This window comes from Mytilus trossulus, chromosome 8, assembly GCF_036588685.1.
Source record: "Mytilus trossulus isolate FHL-02 chromosome 8, PNRI_Mtr1.1.1.hap1, whole genome shotgun sequence".
Classification (NCBI taxonomy): domain Eukaryota; kingdom Metazoa; phylum Mollusca; class Bivalvia; order Mytilida; family Mytilidae; genus Mytilus; species Mytilus trossulus.
Window position 1 is genome coordinate 67,333,287 of NC_086380.1, and position 22,800 is coordinate 67,356,086.

Consider the following 22,800-nt stretch of genomic DNA (forward strand, 5'->3'; position numbering starts at 1 on the left):
TTTTTATGCAAGCGCTAACACGGTGATTTCATCCCGTCGAATCAAGATCCATCTTCAAACATACGGACATAAAGCAGTTAAAAGGTAGAACGTATAAAAAACAAGTAAGGAACAAATGCGTATCGAACATGAAGTAAAAGGATCGGTTGAGCACAAACACATATAAATAGGTCATAAAAAGATCATTTTACCGCAACAAATTTAGAGCTATTACCATATGTAAGAGTATTAACAACTAGATTTTTAATTGCTAGCAATAACGGATGGCACCCTTCCCCCTATTACCAGGTGAGCGGCAGCCATTTTGACAATTCCAAAGTCAAAGAGAGCATCTACAGATGTCTAGTAACATTTTTGCAAGGTTTCATTAAGTTTGAACATTTTGAAATTTTTGATATTTTTTTACTGTTTCCATGGTTACGGCGGCCATTTTGAAAATTCTAACTTCAAAATCCAACTCTGCCTATGCCAGTTACCATTCCTGTAAAGTTTCATCCAGTTTACTCAAAATTCGTATTTTTGAAATTTTTTACCTTTTTGCATTGTTTCCATGGTAACAAGACCTATTTTGGAAATTCCAACTCCAAATGCCACATCTACCAATGTTGCTCATCATTACTGTGAAGTTTCATGAAGTTTGGAGCATTTGGAGAATTTTTAAAATTTTGGTATAGTTTCCATAGCAACATAGTAGTTCCAATGATCGCCAAAATCATCCAACACCTGTACATAGTGGGCACCTACATTGTTTTAAAATATGATAATTCTGAGTTGAAGCATATCCAAACAGATCACCAAAAACCAAAAACTGATTTTTTTCACAATTGTGCCGTTTCCATGGTAACGGCAGCCATATTAAACTATTCCATGCCAAAATTAAAAAGGGGGAAGGATATTAAAAATCAAATAAGTACATTGTAACGAATAGGTAACGAATAGGGAATAGGGAATAGGTAACGAATAGGTAACGAATAGGGAATAGGGAATAGGGAATAGGGAATAGGTAACGAATAGGCAACGAATAGGGAATAGGGAATAGGCAACGAATAGGCAACGAATAGGGAATAGGGAATAGGTAACGAATAGGCAACGAATAGGGAATAGGGAATAGGTAACGAATAGGGAATATGGAATAGGTAACGAATAGGCAACGAATAGGCAACGAATAGGGAATAGGTAACGAATAGGCAACGAATAGGGAATAGGGAATAGGTAACGAATAGGTAACGAATAGGGAATAGGTAACGAATAGGGAATAGGGAATAGGTAACCAACTTGACGCCCATCAATCTCTGTGTCATTTTGGTCTCTTTTTGAGAGTTGTCTCATTGGAAATCATACCCCATAGCCATCTTTTTTTATATATATATACACAATCTGCATAGGTTTGAACGTTGTTTGTTCCAAATATCACTGAAGATTCATTTATTTTCAAAATCCGGATATGGTGTACCAATTTGTGCACCTCATATTTGCGGTTTACAATCTTTTACCTACATGTAGGATTATCTGTCTGGAATTAAATTATAATAATTAAGATCCATTTTTTACATCTGGTGATCCCGCGTTTATTTGGCAATCGTCATGGCAGTCAGCAGTGTTTAAGAACGTATGTTATCGCCCTGCTAGTCAAATGCGTTTTTGTTATGTATATTTTATCACTTTTTTTATATAAAGTAGATATAGGAAGATGTGGTGTGAGTGCCAATGAGACAACTCTCCATCCAAATAACAATTTAAAAATTAAACCATTATAGGTTAAAGTACGGCCTTCAACACGGAGCCTTGGCTCACACCGAACAACAAGCTATAAAGGGCCCCAAAATTACTAGTGTAAAACCATTCAAACGGGAAAACCAAGTGTCTAGAAAGTTCAACATAACTACAAATTTGAACCGACATAACGCAAAATAGCCATGCATTGCTATAGAATAGAAATTTGCCAATTTGATGGTTTAAGTAAAGATATTTCAAATTTCAATCATAGACAAAATAGCATATTTTTTTCTGTTTATATATATTGGTGCAAGCAAAATAATCACTTTTTTTTTGGGGGGGGGGGATTTTAATACAATGAATTCTTCACATCTTGTCATTACAAAGGATAGAGCAATTTAGTGGTTTTCAACTTTTATGATGGGCTCAGCTTACATACATTCAAGACAAAATAAATATAAAACTTGCCTGTTTATATTTCGGCAAAAAGAAATAGTGTCGAAACAGTTATGGTGGCGAACCGATATTAGGCCGAAATCACATATATTTACAAGATGGCTGCGCCCATGTGGAGACGATTTGGCGTTCAGTTGTCATATAAAAGTTCTAATTATTCGTTGGGTAAAAAATATAAATTATCATCAATTGTGTATTTTATGATAGATAGTTAAATAGAGGTTTGGTGTTGAATCAAGGCCAAGTTTTCGAGACTTGTTTCAATAATATGTGGTAACTTTTACACTCTAAATCACAGGCACTTGTTTCTATCTAAATATAAGTTGATAGCGGGTCTTCCTATGGATAGAAACAAGTGCCTGTGCTCAAGATAGTTTTATTTAAAAAGTTTTATTCCAAAAATTACTAGGCCGAATAATTATGAGGTCTTGATAGGCTATCATATTGCTTTGCCATCTTGCAGGGTGTTAATTAGTCCTTTAATATCAGTCACAAGCACTTGTTTCTATCCATTAGAAAACCCACTATCAACGTATATTTACGTGCTTGTGAATAAAGGTTGACAGTGAGTGGGTCTTCCTATGGATAGAAACAAGTGCCTGTTATATTAGTGGTAAGTTTACTAGTACAAGTTTGTCAGTGCAAAATATATATTAACTTACCGGTAGCTAAAAATAATATGCATCCGAATCAAAAGAAGATAATATTAATATGAGGCATGCACAACCTGTGAAAGGGGACGAAGTCTGTATGATTTTTTTTTTTGTAACTCCAAAATCTGTTAAAAAAGAATTGGAAATACCGTAACATTTTCAATTTTTGGTAATTTCATTCTGTTGTTAGGGATTTTCCTTGTGACGTTATTTAAGTTATGACATCATGTTCAATGTAAACAAAGAAATATGATCATCAGGGAATGTTTATTCATATCAAAAACAAAGAATTATTAAGAATGTAATTGGTATTGTGTTCCTTGAGTTCCTATAAATTTTAGGCTGAGAAAAAAAAAGTTTCCAGTAACCCGGCCAACTCTGTTTTTTTAGCCCAGACCCTAATTTTTTTATTGGATCTCTTTTTTTTTTCATCATTGGGGTATCTAGTTTAAAAAATGTGTCCAGTGACCTGGCCAATCAACCAAGTTACATGTAGCTGCCATGGCTAAAAATAGAACTAAGGGGTAAAATGTAGTCTTGGCTTATATCTCAAAAACCAAAGCATTTAGAGGAAATCTGACTTGAATAAAAATGTTATAGATAGAGATAAAACTGTAAACAGCAATACTGTACAGCAAAGTAAGACCTAAAAATAAGTCAACATGACCAAAATGGTCAATTGATCCCCTAAGGAGTTATTGCCCTTTATAGTCAATTTTTAACAACTTTTATAAAATTTGTAAATTTTTACTAACATTTTCCAATGTAACTACTGGGCCAAGTTAATTATTGATAGAGATAATTGTAAGCAGCAAGAATTTTCAGTAAAGTAAGATCTACAAACACGTCACCATCACCAAAACACAGTTTTCTCATGAATCCATCTGCTTTCTTTGTTTGATATTCACATACACCAAGGTGAGCGACACAGGCTCTTTAGTTTAGAGCCTCAAGTTTCATATAAAAGAATTATTGAAAATGAAATTGGTTTTTTGTTCCTTCCTAGATTTTACTCCACTGATAAATACATATTTTGAATTACTCAAAGTCTCATGACAAACAAGACAAATTGTAGGAAGTAGATTTCTGTGCAAATGTGGGAAAATAAAAAAGTCTTAAAAAAAATTAATGATTTTGAGTTCATAAGTATGATAAGTAGAATGATTGTTTTGAGGGAATTTAATTTTTTTCACTTTTTTTTCTTCAAATTTTTCTAAGGTAATACAATGTAATAGGGGACTAAAACACATTTGTGAGAGCTAAACATTAACCCTTCCTTGATCTGGTAACAGCACAACAACTGCATAGGAGACACCTTATACATTGTATTACATTTACTACAAATCACCATGATCAGTCCATACCTGTCAACCTGTGACGATGAAAATGCAGGTCATGACCTGCATTGAAGAATCAAATCTCAGGTCATAACGCGTACGAACTTTTTCGAGCTGAATTTCAGTATTAATGGTACATTTTCTTATGTATATGGCAAATACCAAAACATCAATGCATGTTCACTTGGTTAAGTCATTTTATTCTAATTAATTATTTCATTGCACTTTTAAAGATTTTAATAAATTTGTGTAGTACAGTTTTATGTTCTTTACTTTTTGTAATTATCAAATACTAGAATTTTTTTTCAATTGTAATTTAAAATGTTTGAGACTATTGGCTCACACAGCTACTCTGAACAAAGTAGGAAATTAGACTAAGATAAAATATAGTAATACAGTTAAAGGCAGTATAAATGTAAAAAATAATTTTCAACTTTTTTTTTTAAATTGTATAAAAGTATTAAAATAATGAAAAGTTATTTTTCAAAATGTATTTGAATTCTAAATTTTTTATCATTTTATCTTTTTCACCCATAAAACGTAAATATAAGGAATAATTTTGAATGGTGACAAATTAGGGGAAGTAACTCTAACTCTATTTGTAAACAAATGTAGAGCAGTTTATTTACGACCTAAAGCTAAGGTAATTGGTGTTAATTAACAGTGTGTTTGACACCACAGCTGTCAAGTAAAGCCATGCACTTAATGGGTCACTTAAATTGACAGTTTACATAGCTAGATGAACTTCCTGTTCATGGAAGAATTACGAATTTGCCGGTATTTCAAAAGAATATTACTTATGAAATCAGAGACATATAACATGTCTCTGATGAAATCAATCGCAAGGCTAAGAAATACGGGTGAAATCGGGTCATTTTCGGAATTCCCGGGTGATTTCAATGACCCGGCGGGTGTCCCGGGTGATCCCTCAGAATTGTGAAAATCTCGGGTCACACCCGCAGAAAACGGGTCAGTTGACTGGTAAATTATTTAAATACATTAAAGTGGTTGTATTTTATAGCATTTTGTAAGAATTATCAGTAAATGAATATTTGAATTTTATCAGTGATTTTATAGCATTTTGTAAGAATTATCAGTAAATGAATATTTGAATTTTATCAGTGATCATCACTGATAAAATTCAAATATTCATTTACTGATAATTCTTACAAAATGCTATAAAATACAACCACTTTAATGTATTTAAATAATTTTAGTGCCACCAATGTTACAACAAAAATACATCTTACTCAGCATGCTCAGTATTGGTCTCTGATATATAATTGTTTTCACCATTAGTAATGATTACAGTCAAGGATGCATATTTTGACATAAGGACATTAATTTTTTTCTGGTCTGATCATCTACTTTATTCATCATGCTCATAAGTTACACCTTGTAAGCAGTCAGGGATATAACTCTATAGGGTTATTACAGGAAAATAACATACATTTGGTATTGTGGACTAAAAAAATCAAAGAACTGTGATAACATATGTATGTTACATGTTTCAAAGGGACAATATACATCATAAGTTTAGTTAAAATGTATACAAGTTCTGTTGAAATTACTAGTGACTTTATGCATGTTATGTATACTTAACTATTGAAAGATGTAACAGGTCATAGTATTCCAATTTTGAATAGTACACCTATATATGTTATTACAGAAAAAAATATGTCTGTAATAACTAAAGGGTGTTATCTCAGCTTCTCTATATCACTTCAAAGCATTTGCTCAGACATAAATCATGCTTAATTACAATTTATCTTAATTTGTTGTAAGAAATAATGACCAGAGCATGTAATGAGGTTCTGCACAAGTTTCTCAGTAATTCCCAAGTGTCTTATACAATAAGTTACATTCCTTTAATAACTAAGCCTTGTTATCACAGCTTAGTTAATTCCTCAATAGCCTTGTCTCATTGATTAACCAAAAATGTATTAATTCAATTTAAAAATTAATTATCAAGGCTATGCATTTAGTTTCTGCGCAAAGTATCAAGAGTTCCCTAGAGTCCACTATACATTAAATAATTTTACAAATAACAAACATATGTTATTACAGATTTAGAAAATTAAAGGAAAAGTATCTGTAATAACAGACGTAAGTTATTTTCTGTAATAACCCTATAGAGTTATAACTCTGACTGGTAAGTGACATAAAAAAAGATATTTGTTTCAATATTTCATAGTCCTTGACAAGGAAATGAAGGGTCACTATTACAGTATGGTATATAGAAGTTTTTGTTTTTTAACTGACCACATACACACTTTAAAGTTTTCATTACAAATCATAGTAAGTTGTTATGTGGGTATAGATTATTGCTCTTACATTTTATTAAAAAAAATGCCGTCAGAAAATCAAAGTTTGAGAGAATTTTTCCTGTGTGTGTCATCACTATTTTCATAGAATATTTTCTTTTCATTGTAGCTCCAACTTGGTGTAGGATTTCATACTTTATACAGAAATGTCAGATATCCTCAGCAGCACCAGACCAGTCAAACAGTATAGCTAACAGTGATGGAGATAGCTTTGATGACATCATGGATGAAAAGACTATTGAAAAAACACCAAGTATGGATCACATGTACATTATACACAAAATATCAAAATAAGAACAGTGGTATGATTAAAGAGGTAGCATTGTTATAATATTTCTATTTACCATCATGTGATTACAAATAGAAATTGTATGTATTTAGCTAGTATAATGTAAACTATAAACATTGAAAATATATACTAACAAAAAGTAAAACAAACACATGATGAATTGTACTATTTCAATTTTTAAATAAGCTATTTTTTTTATTGATGATTTTTCCAATAACTTTCACAAAAGTGAATAGAAATCATTACAAATATATCATACAAGATTTATCTCTCCTACAAAAACATCATTAACATTAGTTAATCAAGAAAATGAAATTCCTACTAGTACTTGAAAGGGCATTATATATATAAGTATTACCTTTGACTGACATACACATAAACATGATTATATAATTTTTTTTTAAGAAGAATGGTTTACTATTTGTGGACATGAACAATATGAATTTTATATTTTTTACAGAGGCACACTATGAAAACTTGAGGAGAAATCCTGATCAGCCTTTAAATGCCAGAGTTCTAAAACTTGCCGTTATTGGTATACCTAATGCAGGGAAATCTACCCTTGTCAACAGGCTTATGGGATGGAAAGTAAGCATTCACAATATTAATACACATTGATACATAAAGAGGCATTATCTGTCAAATACATAATCACTGATTTGATTTAAATTCTCCTATTTAAATTACCGGTATAACATTGCTTACACAAGTAAATAAGTCTTTTTATGCCCCACCTACGATAGTAGAGGGGCATTATGTTTTCTGGTCTGTGAGTCTGTTCGTCCGTCCGTCCGTCTGTCCGTCTTCAGGTTAAGGTTTTTGGTCAAGGTAGTTTTTGATGAAGTTGAAGTCCAAGTACACATGTTCCCTATGATATGATATTTCTAATTTTAATGCCAAATTAGAGTTTTTATCCCAATGTCACGGTCCACTGAACATAGAAAATGATAGTGCAAGTGGGGCATTCATGTACTGAGGACACATTCTTGTTTTCTTCTACTCTCAAATTTCTCTTATTTCTACAATATATATAATTACTCTTACAGAGTGTTTAAATTTGATGTCACTAATTATGGTTCTAATAAGACGTCCTTATTACGCTTTGTAAACAAAGCCGTGTTCTAATGAGCACAAAATATGTTTGACACATGCGCATGAACTTACTGTGTATATTAACGTTATTCTCATTGTTATCCTTTTAAAAATATACATTTAAGCAGCTAAAATTAACTTTTATCATATATTTTTATTAAACAACATAAATTTACCCTGCTCGTAGTTTTTAAACTTATCAAATATGAAATATAATGCACATACTCCTCAGGGAGGAAACGGGAAAAGCCAAACATTTTTACGATATTTTCGTACGCCTCGTCCTATAAAAATTATGTATTTGTCCTATTAGAATCGAAATAATTCCTTCATGTCATGCTCTATGCTCATTTTAACATGGGTAGGCATTATATTTGACCCCATTTTACACCTCGCTAATGCTCAGTGTAAAATATCGACAAATATAATGCCTACCCATGTTAAAATGAGCATAGAGCATGACATGAAGGAATTATTTCTTAATTGTATTTTATACTATTCATACAAGTGTAATTTCAATGAAAATGTAAATCTCATTTGCCTGTTATCATGGTTATTTCAAAATGCTGCTCATTTACATTTGCAGTTACTTAAAAACTTTGTGCAATGGGTTTCTATGCTTAGTCTATGAGATAAAAGGTTGAACTGGAATGAAAAGTTGATAAGCAAACCAGAAATTGTTTTTTTGGAGAAGATTTAGGGGAGATAATTTTATCAGAGAAAATAAAATAGACTGCTTACAATTTACTTAAACAATAATTACTACTTGAATCTTGAAGTTAATAAAACTGATCACATAAGTATATTACTCTTGATTGACATACTAAGACGTAAGTCAAAATTTTTATAACAATATCAGTGTGTGTTTCCTCTTAAAAGATCTTGTTTTTGATCTTTATATACCGTATAGCAGGTTATTTTCTTGGGGTGCAAGATTTTGCTAATGTTTCAGGAATGAAACAAAATGGCCCAAATAAATTACGCCAATTTAAATGGCACATGCAAAGGTATTGATAAAAGTTTTAATCTGCCCAAAATAATAACCCCTAAAAGATTTCGTATTTATCATTCAATGAAAGACTCAAAAATAACCCTCTATACCATGTATATGGTATATTATAGCTGACATGTATAAAAAAGAAGATGTGGAATGATTGCCATTGAGACAACTATCCACAAAAGACCAAAATGACAGAAACATTAACAACTATAGGTCACCATACGGCCTTCAACAATGAGCAAAGCCCATACCACATAGTCAGCTATAAAGGCCTCGATAAGACAATGGTTTTCTGAATTTAATGCTGACAGGCAAGACATATCTCTGTGTCAACTGTTTATACCTTAGCTAATATAGTTTCTGTAATGTTTTTCAGGTATCATCTGTGTCCAGTAAAGTTCACACCACAAGGAGAAACACCAATGCAGTTTTAACAGAAGACAATACACAGATAGTATGTTGTACATTTAACTAATTCTAGCAGATGATTTCATACTGCATTTAGGATTACTTTTTCAAAGTTTTACAAAACAACAGCTTCTTCTCTTTATTATACAAAAGGTGCAGGTTAAAATTTTAATTCTATATATAATTGCTTAGTGGCAGTCTGCACCAAAATCTACTAATCTGAAGATAAACTGAATATTCATATATATTCCTTATGTGTGTAAACAAAGCGTTGCTTAAAATTACTATTCTGAATATTATTTTATTAGTCAGGGGCATCAGACTAATGGCTAACATGGCTAAAGGTGCAAACTAGCAATTTAAAAGGATGCAAATAAATCCTCACATTACATAAAAAATGTACAATGACATGTTAATATAAAAACAAGAAGATGTGGTATGATTGGCAATTAGACATCTCTCCACAAGAAACCATATGACACAGGAATTAACAACTATAGATCACCAAAGGCCCTTCAACAATGCGCCAAGCCCATTCCACATAGTAAGCTATAAAAGGCCTTCAACATGCATAGAGTGAATAAAATACTGCAGAGTCAGCTTTAAAAGCCTCTAAATTAATAAGGCAAAACATGTCAAACGAGAAAAATAATGGCCTGATTTGTGTACAAAAAAAGAATGAAATAATATTTCACAGCGAAAAAATGACAATCACGTAATTACAGAATGTGGCGGGGTTAGCATGACTTACACATCTGATGTTAAACTGACCACAGATACCATGAAATGTGAATGAAGAAAGCATTACCAAACTTCTTAAAATATACTAACAATTGTGTACACTGTTTTACAGATCTTTGTAGACACACCTGGTTTAATGACAGCATCAAAAATGAAAAAGTAGGTACAGCAATAATAGAAAAGTGTTTTTTTTTCTCAAATTAAAGGCAAAACAGAACATAATGATTGTTATTTGGATAAAAGATGAGGCACCAGCCCATAAAACTAAGAAAGACATAAATGTGAACATGAAATAATAATGTAGAAAGTCTTATAACAACAACACTTGAGGGACTGCTGCATAAAATTTATTGATCTACAGGTTTTGGTGCCTAGTGCAGGATCACAGAAACATGTTGATCAATAAATTTTATGCAGCAGTCCCTCAAGTGTTGTTGTTATAAGACTTTTTACATTTTTGTGTTTTATCATAACGACCCTGCATACCCAAGGTATCCACTTCAGGGACTCTAATTACTTACTACAGACTTACCAGGTGTTGGTTCACTTTCGTTTGTAAATGAAATAATAATGTATAATGGATTGTCTTCTACCGTGTTTAAAAACAAAAGCATGTATAAATTACTTTACTAAACCTCAATCTCTTTTTCTCAAATCTATCATAATCTTTATGTTTTAATTGTTTTAAGTCAATTTTATTTCCAACCAATCTGAAGGAGGTTGGGTATAATGTTTTATCTCTGTCTGTCTATGGAACTAAGATATTTCTGAAATTATTATTAGGCTTTATGTGAACATATTTTGCTGTGGCATGCATTTTCTAATTCTCATCAACTTCCTGATTACCAAATACTGTACTTCATTGTTAAATCAAAAGTCAAATTTAACCAGTGCATTAACAATCTTGTATCTCAAAGATTGAGTTTTTCATTGAAAATATGTGACCTAATGGAAACATACTATTGCATAGTACACATGTTTTAAAATTTGATAAAGTGAGTTTCTTTTCTTAAATTAAGTTGCTATTCTTTTGTAACTTCAGACACAACACAGAGAAAGAGATGGTGTATGGACCTGAACTTGGAGTACAATCAGCTGATTTGAGTAGGATTCAGACAATACAATTTTTTTTACATCCCCCTTTTGCATAGTGATTGATGTGTGTCTTATTGCATTCACATATAACTATTATAAAACATATACTCATACAGGGAGGGTTGAGATCTCACAAAACATGTTTAACCCAACCACATTTGGAACCTCTGGCCTTTGTAATTCTTTTAAAAACGTTTTTTTCATTTTTGTTCATTCATAATTATAAGTTAATGATTTTTCAGAGTTTAGATTGAAATACATTTTTGTTGAGGAGCCAGGTGATACTCAATTTTTTAACCTACTTCTTTAAAATTTCTAGAGGGGCCTTGCTGGTCAATTGGTCTATGTCGTCAAACTATCTTAATTGACTAGTATTGTCAGTTTTCCTAAGTAGGAATGGTGGTTGGTTACTGTAAACCAACTAATTTTTCTCAAGCCATTTATTTTTGCGACTTTCGCGAGTAGAAAAAAGTAAAAACACAAAAATACTGAACACTGAGGAAAATTCAAAAAGAAAAGTTCAAAATCAAAAGTCCAAACACATCAAACAAATGGATAACAGCTGTCATATTCCTTACTTGGTACAGGCATTTTCTAATATAGAAAATGGTGGATTGAACCTGGTTTTATAGCTAGCTAAACCTCTGACTTGTATGACAGTCGCAGTAAAAAATAACGTGAATATAAAAAGTAGTGAAAATGTAAAACTGAGATCATTCCTTATTTCCCTACTTAAAGTATATTTGAAAATCGCCAAATTAAATCACCAGCGAATAAGGACACAAAGGGCTTAACTCAAAATAAAGTATCCGCTAAAATAAGTTGGTTTACAGTATCTAAAGGCACTAGAGCTTACTTCAAGACACAAATGACTGCAAGGAATAGCATCATCATAGTGCTTAAAGTGATGGTATTAAACATGAATTAATCAATCTTAATATCTGGATATGGATATGACAACTCCTGGTGTAGATTAGGCTTAAATGAGCATTTGCCCTGTTCTTGAACTAACCATTTAAATGTGTTAGGAAATAATACATTTTATGATATAACTTTCAGAGATATAAGATAAAAATTTAATCATGTTACTGTGAATTTAAATTATTGTGAGTTTTTTTTATTAATACAAAGAATATGACTGGGTGAATATCTCAATACTTAGAACTCGCATTCTGATGTCTGCAGATACATATGTCTGTATGCAGATTATCCTTGTATCGAAAAAATTAATCTCTTTTTTAGCTCACCTGGCCAGACTACTAGGCCAAATACTTCCAAACTTTAATTGAATGTTCCTTAGGGTATCTTGTTTATAAATTGTATCCGAAGTTTTGATCTATCAACAAACATGGTCGCCATTGCTAAAAATAGAACATAGGGGTCAAATGCAGTTTTTGGCTTATATCTCAAAAACGAAAGCATTTAGAGCAAATCTGACAGGGGTAAAAATGTTCATTCTAGGTCAAGATCTTTCAGCCCTGAATTTTTCAGATGAATCAAACAACCCATTGTTGGGTTGCCTGCCACTTAAGGTAGCACTACAGTCAGAATTTTCTGACTCCAATCGACAGTCTTTAAAGATCAATTTCTCCAAAACTATTCAATGGATTTTTAAAATCTTTAACTCATTTTAAAGCTGAAATATAACTCTTTCTTAATTTATATATAAATTAATTTATGGTTTTATTAAACTCAAAATATAGCTCATTAATTGCCAAAAAAGTGGTCTTCCAACTTGGATGAAAATGGCACATTCATGTCAAATGGTAGTAAAAATTTGTTTTCATCCCTGTAATCAACCATATACAATCTCTAAAACCGTGTCTCATATTTTTGATATATGCCTTCAGTAAGAAGATATATTGATTTAACTACTGGGTGCCAAACCTTATTTCACCTTTCATCTTTGAAAACCTATAAATTCATTTAGAAACAAATTATCCAGAAAATGGGACACTGTATTGTAGAAAATACACCCTTCAATCATATATATCAAAGTCAAGCCAAAGGGGGTACCCATAAAGTTTCTATTGTCATTTTTTCCTTACTATTTTCATGAAAAATTGTTCTAAGAAATGACCTAAAAACTGAATTTTCCCCTTAGAACCCCTATAAAGTCTATATAAATACAGATGGTCCACTGGGAACACCCCAGGAGTGTTCTGATACCATTACTATATCAATAGAACCACACACTTTGTGTCTTTGATGCTCTAATGCTGTAAATTTTGCATTATATGTGAACTGTCCAACACTAAATTGGCATTTGGCGGGAGTTTGACGTCACAGATCTGACCAACATCTGTGATGAAGTAGTTAAATATAGACAAAGCCCCGCCTCTTTCCAGACAGTCTCAGATAAGAGAAAAACATGATTGACCAGCTGCATTAATCAATGTTTAACATCATTATCCTCTATATATAAAGAATAGTTTTCATTTGAATTTTAAAAAAGAAATAAAGTAAAACTATGTCTGAAATTAACTAATACATTCATTCATTAAAAGTGTGCATCAAAAAAACATGTTGATAAAAAGATCAACCCACCCTTTTCTTGAAAATACATTTAATTTAATGGGACTGAAAAAATACACATTAACTGAAAATTGGGTGAAATTCATAAAACTGTATTTTATAAATGAAGAAGACCAAAGAGAAGAAATTTATACAGACAGCCAGAGGCTTTCAAAACTACTTCCCCACTCTTTTGCATAGTACTTTTTTTCCTTTTTGGTAGATTTTTTCCCTTTAGTTTTTTTTTTCATTTTTTTTGTTCACTTCCATGTTATATAAATAATCTTTGTTTCAAAACAATGAGATAAGACTACAATATTTATTTTGTGGTCATCAATTAACAGCTGGACACTGGGATCAACAGATGATTGACATATTAGCCCCTCCCAAATGCCAATATATTTAGATTAATTACCATGTGCTTTTATTTACATAAATTCATTATCAATTTACTCCCTGTTGTGATATGATAATGATTTTGGGATTTTTACAAACTGTGCAGAATAATACTTACTTCAGAATTATGTAATAAAAAATATATGACCAAAAAATCATTGTTAGACTGTAGTGCTACCTTAAATGGTAATTTTAAGGAATTTTACAATTTTTGGTCATTATCTTGAATATTATTATAGATAAAGATAAACTGTAAACAGCAAAAATTATCAGCAAAGTAATATCTACAAATAAGTTAATATGACCATAATTGTCAATTGACCCCTTAAGGGGTTATTGTCCTTTAATGACAATTTTTCACAATTTGTTCATCATATTTGCTAACTTTAAAAAATCTTCTCCTCTAAAACAACTCAACCAAATTCAACCAAACTTCAACTGAATGATCAGAAGGGTGTATAAAATAAAGTTTGTGTTTTATTTTCTATTTCGTCAAAAAACATGGCCGTCATGGCTAAAAATAGAACACAGGGTAAAATGCAGTTTTTGGCTTATATCTCGAAAATTCCAGCATTTAGAGCAAATAAGACAAGAAGTTAAAGTATTTATAAGTTCAAGGTCTACCTGTCCTGAAATTTTCAGTCGAATTGGGTAACTGGTTTTTCAGGTAAAATGCCCCTGAATTGATGATTTTAAAGAAATTTTGCAGTTTTTGGTTATTATCTTGAATATTATTATAGATACAGATAAACTGTTAATATCAAAAATGTTAAGCAAAGTAAGATCTACAAATAAGTCAATATGACCAAATTGTCAATTGACCCCTTAAGGAGTTATCGCCCTTTAAAGACTTTTTTCACAATTTGTTCATCATGTTGACTTACTTTAAAAAATCTTCTCCTTTGAAACTGCTGTATCAATTTCAGCCAAACTTAGGCTAAATGAGTTTCAGAGTATCAAGTATAAATTTTATATTTTATTTCCTTGTATGTCAAGAAACATAGCTCCTATGGCTAAAATAGAACATAGGAGAAAAGGTTGTTTTTTTTTGCTTTTGAAGAAAATAGGACGATTTAAAGAACATTTAAATAAATTGAAAAGCCAAAATAATTATTGATGAGAGAATAAACCAAAAAAATTAAGGTGAGCGATTCAGGCTCTTGAGAGACTCTTGTTTTTTTGTCTTTCTAAGTATCACAATAAAAAAAACACACAATAGTTTCTGAATTTACAGTACCTTATTCCAGTGTGTGCTTAGCATTAATTATATGATCATGTGTTGTCCATTGCTAATCTGATGATGTAAATATTTCTATAGTTGCAGTCATTGTTGATTCAGCTGACAAATGGACCAGAGATGCATTAGATCAGAAAGTTTTAAAAGTTTTACAGTTACACAAAGATACACCGTCAATACTTGTTTTGAATAAAGTAAGTATTTATAACTGTTCAATGGTTCCCAGGTATTGTAAGAGTATTGAAGATTGATGAGTGTATTTTTGAAAATATCATAAAATAGAATTATTTGTTCTTGATATTGGCTTAATCAGAAAGATTATCAAGTGTGTTTGCTAGGACAAGTTTATATAACTGCTGATAAAGTTATTATACAAAATATTGTGTTGTTCCTTTTTCCAATCATTTTTTTTTTTTTTTATTGATGATTAGTTTCTTACAGTAATATAGGAAAGAACTTTATGATACCTCTTTTTATATATATCAACCTATGTTGTAATTGTTTATTTATAAATTAACTTTTTGGTGAGTAAGAATGTCAAACAAGCAAAAAATCTTCATATTGTGTTTAGCAGCTAGTGTTTTGCAATACTTTTATACAGAAAATCAAATACTCTATTGACCTTGCTATTTCTTGTCTATGACCATTCTATTAGACAAAAGTAAGCATAGACTATAGTAATATCTTCTCAGATATTGTGACTTTACTGATAATATAAAAAAGAAGATGTGGTATGATTGCCAATGAGATAAATATCCACAAAAGACCAAAATGACACAAACATTAACAACTATAGGTCACAGTACGGCCTTCAACAATGAGCAAAGCCCATACCGCATAGTCAGCTATATAAGGCCCCGATATGACAATGTAAAACAATTCAAACTAGAAAACTAACGGCCTTATTTGTGTAAAAAAATGAACTGATAAGTCTAGCTCACCAAAAGCTGTTATACAAAAATTACGAGAGACTGAACAGGGTGACGTAGGCAAAGGTTAAGACAATAATTTTAAGTAACCTTCTTTAAAGCCAAAAAATGAAAGGTAGATCCTTCACCAAAAAATAAGTAAAAATTCTATTCTGTTAATTGTTGACAAAATTGCAATATTGTGCTTAGAGTAACTGTTCATTATAGTTTTGTTTTTCTTATGAATAGGTAGATGCAATGAAAAAGAAAGTTATGTTGATTCCAATAACAAGACAGTTAACAAGAGGAGTAGTAGGGGGAACAAATATTCAAATAACGGGATCACAACTGAAAAGGGAAAGGCAACAAGAATTCGATGCTAAAAACTTTTTCCAAAAAATACAAGACAAAGTCGTTGCGTCTGATGGAAACCTTGACATATCTGCTTATCTTGAAGATAAAAAGAAAGTTGTCAAACAAGAAGAGGAAGCTTTCCCATGGGAAAGTTCTGGATACAAAACACAAGTTATTTCACTCCAACAGAGGAAGAAGGAGGCATCTGAAAACCAAACAGATATAGCTGAAAACCAAAAAGACACTTCTGAAAACATTCAAAATTCTACAGACAGTAAACCAACATCTGACATGTTTCAAATAAATCAAGATACTGATAATACAAAAGTTGTCACCACTCAAAATAATAAAGTTAAAGAATTAGTTTCAGACAATAGAACAGCAAAGCCTGAAAAAAATAAAGACAAAAACCAGCATCTTTATACAGAATATATTAAGCGAATTGAAAGTGTTGCTAAAGAAGTAAGGGATGTTGAGGGATGGCCATATTTCAGTAGAGTGTTTATGATTTCTGCATTGGAGAATGATGGGGTGGAAGAGTTAAAGGTAAAATTAAAGATACACACTTCTCTTAATGAAATAGTTTTAGCATGAGTCTCAGATTTGACAACTGCTGCATTCTAATGTTTTAAAATCTAAGCAAAAGGATATATTTTCATAATCCATTATTGGTTTGCAGTGTTTTTACATACTGTGAAAGTACTTTAATTCGTGGGTATCAATTTTCGTGGTTTTAGCAAAATTTACATGTTCGTGGGTTTTTAAATTCGTGGATTTTAGTTTTCTTGAGAAAAAAAAAATGAAAAATTTAGAAAAGAAGGTTACAAATAGTCTTGATTGAAGGAAATTGCAAAGTAAACATTGACCGTGTAAATCGTAGTGATAACACTAATCAACCCATGATAAAGTGATCAACGGACTAAAGACCATCAAAGGTGTAAATGAGGCCATACACATGTCACCTTAAGAAAATAGTAACATAAACAAATGCCATAAACGTAAATTGAATTGTCAAATAATTCTTATCAAAATCAAGCCCAGCATGAAATTATTATTTCCCATATGTACGAGAACAGTGATGATATAAAATGAACACTTTATCAAACTAGCAATACAATACCGGAAATCTGATCAAAATATTTTTTTTGAGAATTTAAAGATCAAAAGTTGTACATTTTAGGTTATTAAAGATTAAATGGGTATAATCTTGCATGCAGTTGTAGTTCTGTTACTGCCATTAAAGTATTCTCAGATTTGACGTCATTCAATATATTCTCTAGATCATATCAGTATTCAAACCTTCCGATGGGGATCTGTCCGTGTCTTGATTTGGAAAATGGTTGTTTTATTTCGTTGGACACTTAAATTCGTGGATAAGGTCATCCACGAAAACCACGAAAATTGGTACCCCACGAACAAAAGTACTTTCACAGTAGTGGTTCATGCATTATTTAATGTTAGAATTAAAAAAAAAACAAAAAAACTTTACTCTCTACAAGCTTTATCCTTTAAATTCAAAATCTGTTTAGCCAATCCAGTTGAAATATGTGAAGTATAAAAATACTGGTTCAGAATTTTAAATATTACTATTATGCAGCTTAAGTTACAAGTGTTTTGTAAATGTATAAATTATTTAGACCTTTTGATTTTGTTTAAAGGCCTTTTATTCATCAGTTAAAGAAAACACACACATTTTTAGAAAATATTGTTTCAGATTTACACAGAACGATAGCGTACCTTATGTTTTCCTATAAGTTGTATATTATTCTCAAAATTAGTCCTACAATTTAATAAAAGACTAGCCCCTTTCCAGTTTTTGGAAAAGTTTGAAATATGTATTTCCCTATAGTTTTCATGTATTTCCTTATAGTTTTGATATTTATTTCCTTATAGTTTTGATATATTTCCTTATAGTTTTCTTAAGGTGGTACCCAACACTTGCACTAAAATTAATTTGGCTCGTTTAATATTCATAAAATTTTGTCAAAGTACTTACTTTGACCTTTTAACAAAAATATAAAAATTTCAAAAATTTTGAACGAACCGTTTTGTCAGAAAAAGGTTATATAGGTGTCAGACCACCAATTACTCCCTCCAATTTAGAACGTATGTAAAAGTAGCCCTACTCTGACACAAAATAGTGCTTTTGATGTACTTGTTTACTTAAACTAACCAACAAATATGCAGAAATGAAACTTTTGGTGAAAGAGACATATATCTAGATCATTTTGAGCCAAAATTTACTTGTCTATGAGTTTGCATTAAAAATTGAGGATTAATGCGCTCCATAGTATACTAATTTAAGATTTTCAGAAAACCGGGTTTGTTTTTTTGAGTATCTCTGTTTGATGGTCAGTTAATTTGTTAGAAGGCTTTAAAGGTATGGTGAAAATTGGCATGTAGAATGCTGATACATGTACAATTCAGGATATACCTGGTTTCTATGAAGTTAAACTTAAGGTAAAATATTTAGAAAGCTGTGAAAATTGCAAAATTTGGTTGAACAGATAGGGATTTTTAATTGGTGGTCTGACACCTTTAAGAGAAATGCGGTGAAACCCAAAAATCAGAAAATAATTTATTTTTTGGTCTTAACTGATCATTTGAAATAAAAGTAGTCACATTTTAATCTTTTTTGGAGCAAAAAGTCACAAATTGCAAATTTAGAGCATTAAACCTGAATGTGTGCTGACTTTACAGAGTTATCTCCCTGTAGTGTTAGGTACCACCTTAAATGCATATGAATGAGGAACGAAAAAAAAGCAAACAAAATATAGAAATACCTTTTTTTCTTTTGCCAAAGAGATAAAACAGTTTTATTATATTTTAGGATTATCTGGTAAAACAAGCCAAAACTGGTGATTGGATGTACCACAGCAGTGTACTGGTGGACCAGAATCCATTTGATATTGCAAAACAAATTGTATGGGAAAAATTGTTGGAGTATTTGCCAAAAAATATGCCCTATCAGTTACACCCTGTAAGTAATAACCAGATTTTAAATATAAAACTTTTTTAAGATCCCAAACAGGAACATATAAATTTTTCACTTTATACCTTATCTTATAAATCTTACACATTTCTAAATATATTGCTGTCACCACCAACTTATTAATTTGAGTCCTTTTACATATACCTTCCATGTGTTTCAATATAGAACTTAAGAAAATGGATAAGAGAGGCACAGAAATGACTTCAAAAAACAAACAACACACTGAGCAATTTATCTTAGATTTGAACAATTGTCAACAGTGTGGTAAACATTTGTACTAGGTATGCTGTACATAGGATGAAATCAAATAGAATTTGGCTGTTGTTTTGAATTGACATCAAAGGAAGAAATGTCATACTATCAATTCAGTCATGACTTATGTTTGAAGGTTTTTAAATGCCCATTTACGGTTCATAACTCAAAAATGCTTCAACCAATTTGCATGAAACTTTGATGAATGGCTTATATCTATTGAGGTGAGCTCCCTCTAGGTTTTTTTTTTTATAAATTTATGATATGATATTGAGGAGTTATGGAACTTTATTCTTTGAAAAAGGGGGCTCATGGCACAGCTGTTTATTTTGTTATTGCACAACATTGTGACAGTATACTGTTCGCAAAAGTAAAAATGTTAAAATTCTACATGCTTTTTAATATATTTTTTTTATATATTTGCAGTATACATTGTAAATCAAAATCAAATGTGTCATACTTCTTCAAAAATTGCAATTATGAAATACACCTTAAAAATTTCTTGATTTACATCATTACATTTATATGGAAACTCATAGAATTGTAAATATTCTGTAGAAAGTTTATCAATAAATATATGCATAGTTAAATAGACAATCAAAACTTGTTTACTTAAACATGTTTAATATGTTGATTATGATTAACATGTGTAAATGATAAAAATGGGATGATTTGCATGGTGGGCACTAAAGAGATATAGGAAGATGTGGTATGAGACCCTAAAGACCTATATTTTTTCCTGTCGATACAATTACAATGAGGGCTGTTCCAAAAAATACTATGTCCCCCCCAACATTCCCAAGGACTGCACATTTTTTAACACCCAACAACCACAGAAATAAAAATAAATTAGGACAACACTCCTTTTTCCATTTTGGTAATTCAAAAACAACCACCAAAATAAAATTTTAAAAATAGCCTTACCCGGGGGAGGGGGACATACATGTGTAGTATTTTCTGGAACAGCCCTAATAAATGCAATGAAATGAATTTATGATTTTATTTTAATAGGAAATAGTATTATGGGAAGTTGATGAAAGTGGTACACTGTCTATTATAATGGACATAGAAACTCCCAAGGTGGCTGAAGTTGTAAGTTTTGATAAATATAGGAAGATGTGGTATGAGTGCCAATTCGACAACTCTCCATCCAAGTCACAATTTATAAAATAAAGCCATTATTGGTCAAGGTACAGTCTTCAACACACTTATTAAAAAAGATTTGAGTTTGTATATTTATTGATTTTAACTAAGGGACGACATCAAAAGATCAATGTAGGATAAAAAAACTTAAATCAAATAGTTTGGGGGTGGGGGTTAAAATTCTACAAGTTTTGTATATCTAAAATCGATTTTTACATATATCCCTATTGGTTAATCAATGTTTACCCAAATTAAGCTAAGAGGGGGGTATGGTGGTCAGTGAAAAAACTATGTGAATTAAGTTTTTTTATCCTACATTGAACTTTTGATGTCGACCCTAAGGTAAACACATTTAATGAATAAAGAAAAATGTACTTTTGTGATTGCTTACTTTTGGAGTATTTGGTAATTCGACATGTCAGCAAATTTGCTTGTGTGGGTAACCTTTTCCTATTAATTCCCCAAAATATATACCCCCACAAATAACATGAATAATAAGGATTCCACTGAATAGGCTAAAGCCTCATAATGAAATATTTGTTTATTTTTCAGCGTCTGCTACTGGGGAAAGAAGGAGTTAACATCAGGAATATATCACAAGAAGCAAAACAAGGACTACTAAATACTTTTAGATGTGAACTTAATTTAAGACTGCAAATTAAACTAGCAAAAACTGCCAGGAAGTAAACAGAGACACTTTACACATTAAAATATGAAATTAATCTGAGACTGCAAATTAAACTCACAAAAACTGCAAGGATAACTTAATGTATCAGTACAATATAGACTGCAAATAGAATTTTCAAAGCAACTGGGAAGTGAATTAGAACAATGGATACTTAATGCATTTAGTTATAAACTTAACTTCGCAATGCTAATTAAACTTGCAGAAACAGCTAGAAAGAAAATACAAGGATAACTTAATGTGTCAATACATGCAATATGTGACCTTCATCTTGACTGCAAATAAAATGGCCAAAACAGCCAAGAAGTAAAACCAGGAATACTTTATGCATTTAGGTGGAAACTTAATATAAAACTGCAAATAAAATTATCAAAACAACCAGAAAGTGTAACAAGGATTATGTAATTCATTTACATGTGAACTTAATCTCAGGCTACAGCCAGAAAAAATAATCTAATTTGCAAATTGAGACTGTAAGTTTAGAATGTTCTTAAATATGTTGTGCCGTAACAATGCAGTCCCATGCTACAAGAAGGGCTGAACACTCATATACATGTTTTTTTAAGCTTCTTAATGGGTCTGTCCATAATTAAGATCCTACATTCTGTTGGAGGCAACATCAACGTTCACAAATATTCACTCTGTGGTTAAGTTCTTGAAGTTTTAATAACTTTCTTAAACTATCCTTGATGTCTACCAAACTTGGACATAAGCTTGTTTATGATCATTAGATAGTATCCAGACATAAAGGAGTAGGTCCAGTTTGACCCCTTTTTGACCCCAAAATATAGCAGTTTTACAAAAAATTTAAAATGTATACTTTAAGTTATTTATTGGACAGAAGAATGGTGCTGCTACATAAATATGGGCTGTTTTTGACAATAAGATGAACATATATGGAGTACTAGCACCATTTAGTCATGCTAAATTACAGAAATCTTCACAATTCTAGCCTTTTGGTTAAATTTAAGATGGTTTCCGTGTAAAACGAAAGTGGCCGCATTTGTGTTCATCCAAAATATTTAAATGTAAGTTGTATTTGATGAGAATACATAACATATATAAAGATTGAGGATGAACAGGGATGCGGCCACACTCATTTTTAACAAAAACCATCTTAACAGTGACATTTTTTGGCATATTTGGTAGATTTTTCATATTTGAGCTTGAATAGGAGCATTTTTGATAACTAAATTAGTTCAAATCTT

At 31.2% G+C, this 22,800-nt stretch overlaps 1 protein-coding gene across 1 annotated transcript; it reads left to right on the plus strand.

The window, feature by feature from the left end:
• The first annotated feature begins 2,232 nt into the window (after positions 1 to 2,232).
• On the plus strand, positions 2,233 to 22,036 carry LOC134681304 (GTPase Era, mitochondrial-like). Its single transcript, XM_063540873.1, has 11 exons — positions 2,233 to 2,337; positions 6,596 to 6,739; positions 7,236 to 7,363; positions 9,244 to 9,321; positions 10,129 to 10,175; positions 11,059 to 11,120; positions 15,340 to 15,452; positions 16,416 to 17,066; positions 19,351 to 19,500; positions 20,776 to 20,856; positions 21,460 to 22,036. The coding sequence occupies exons 1-11, from the start codon at positions 2,271 to 2,273 to the stop codon at positions 21,592 to 21,594; spliced, it is 1,656 nt and encodes a 551-aa protein (XP_063396943.1). The 5' UTR covers positions 2,233 to 2,270; the 3' UTR covers positions 21,595 to 22,036.
• The last annotated feature ends 764 nt before the right edge of the window (positions 22,037 to 22,800 follow it).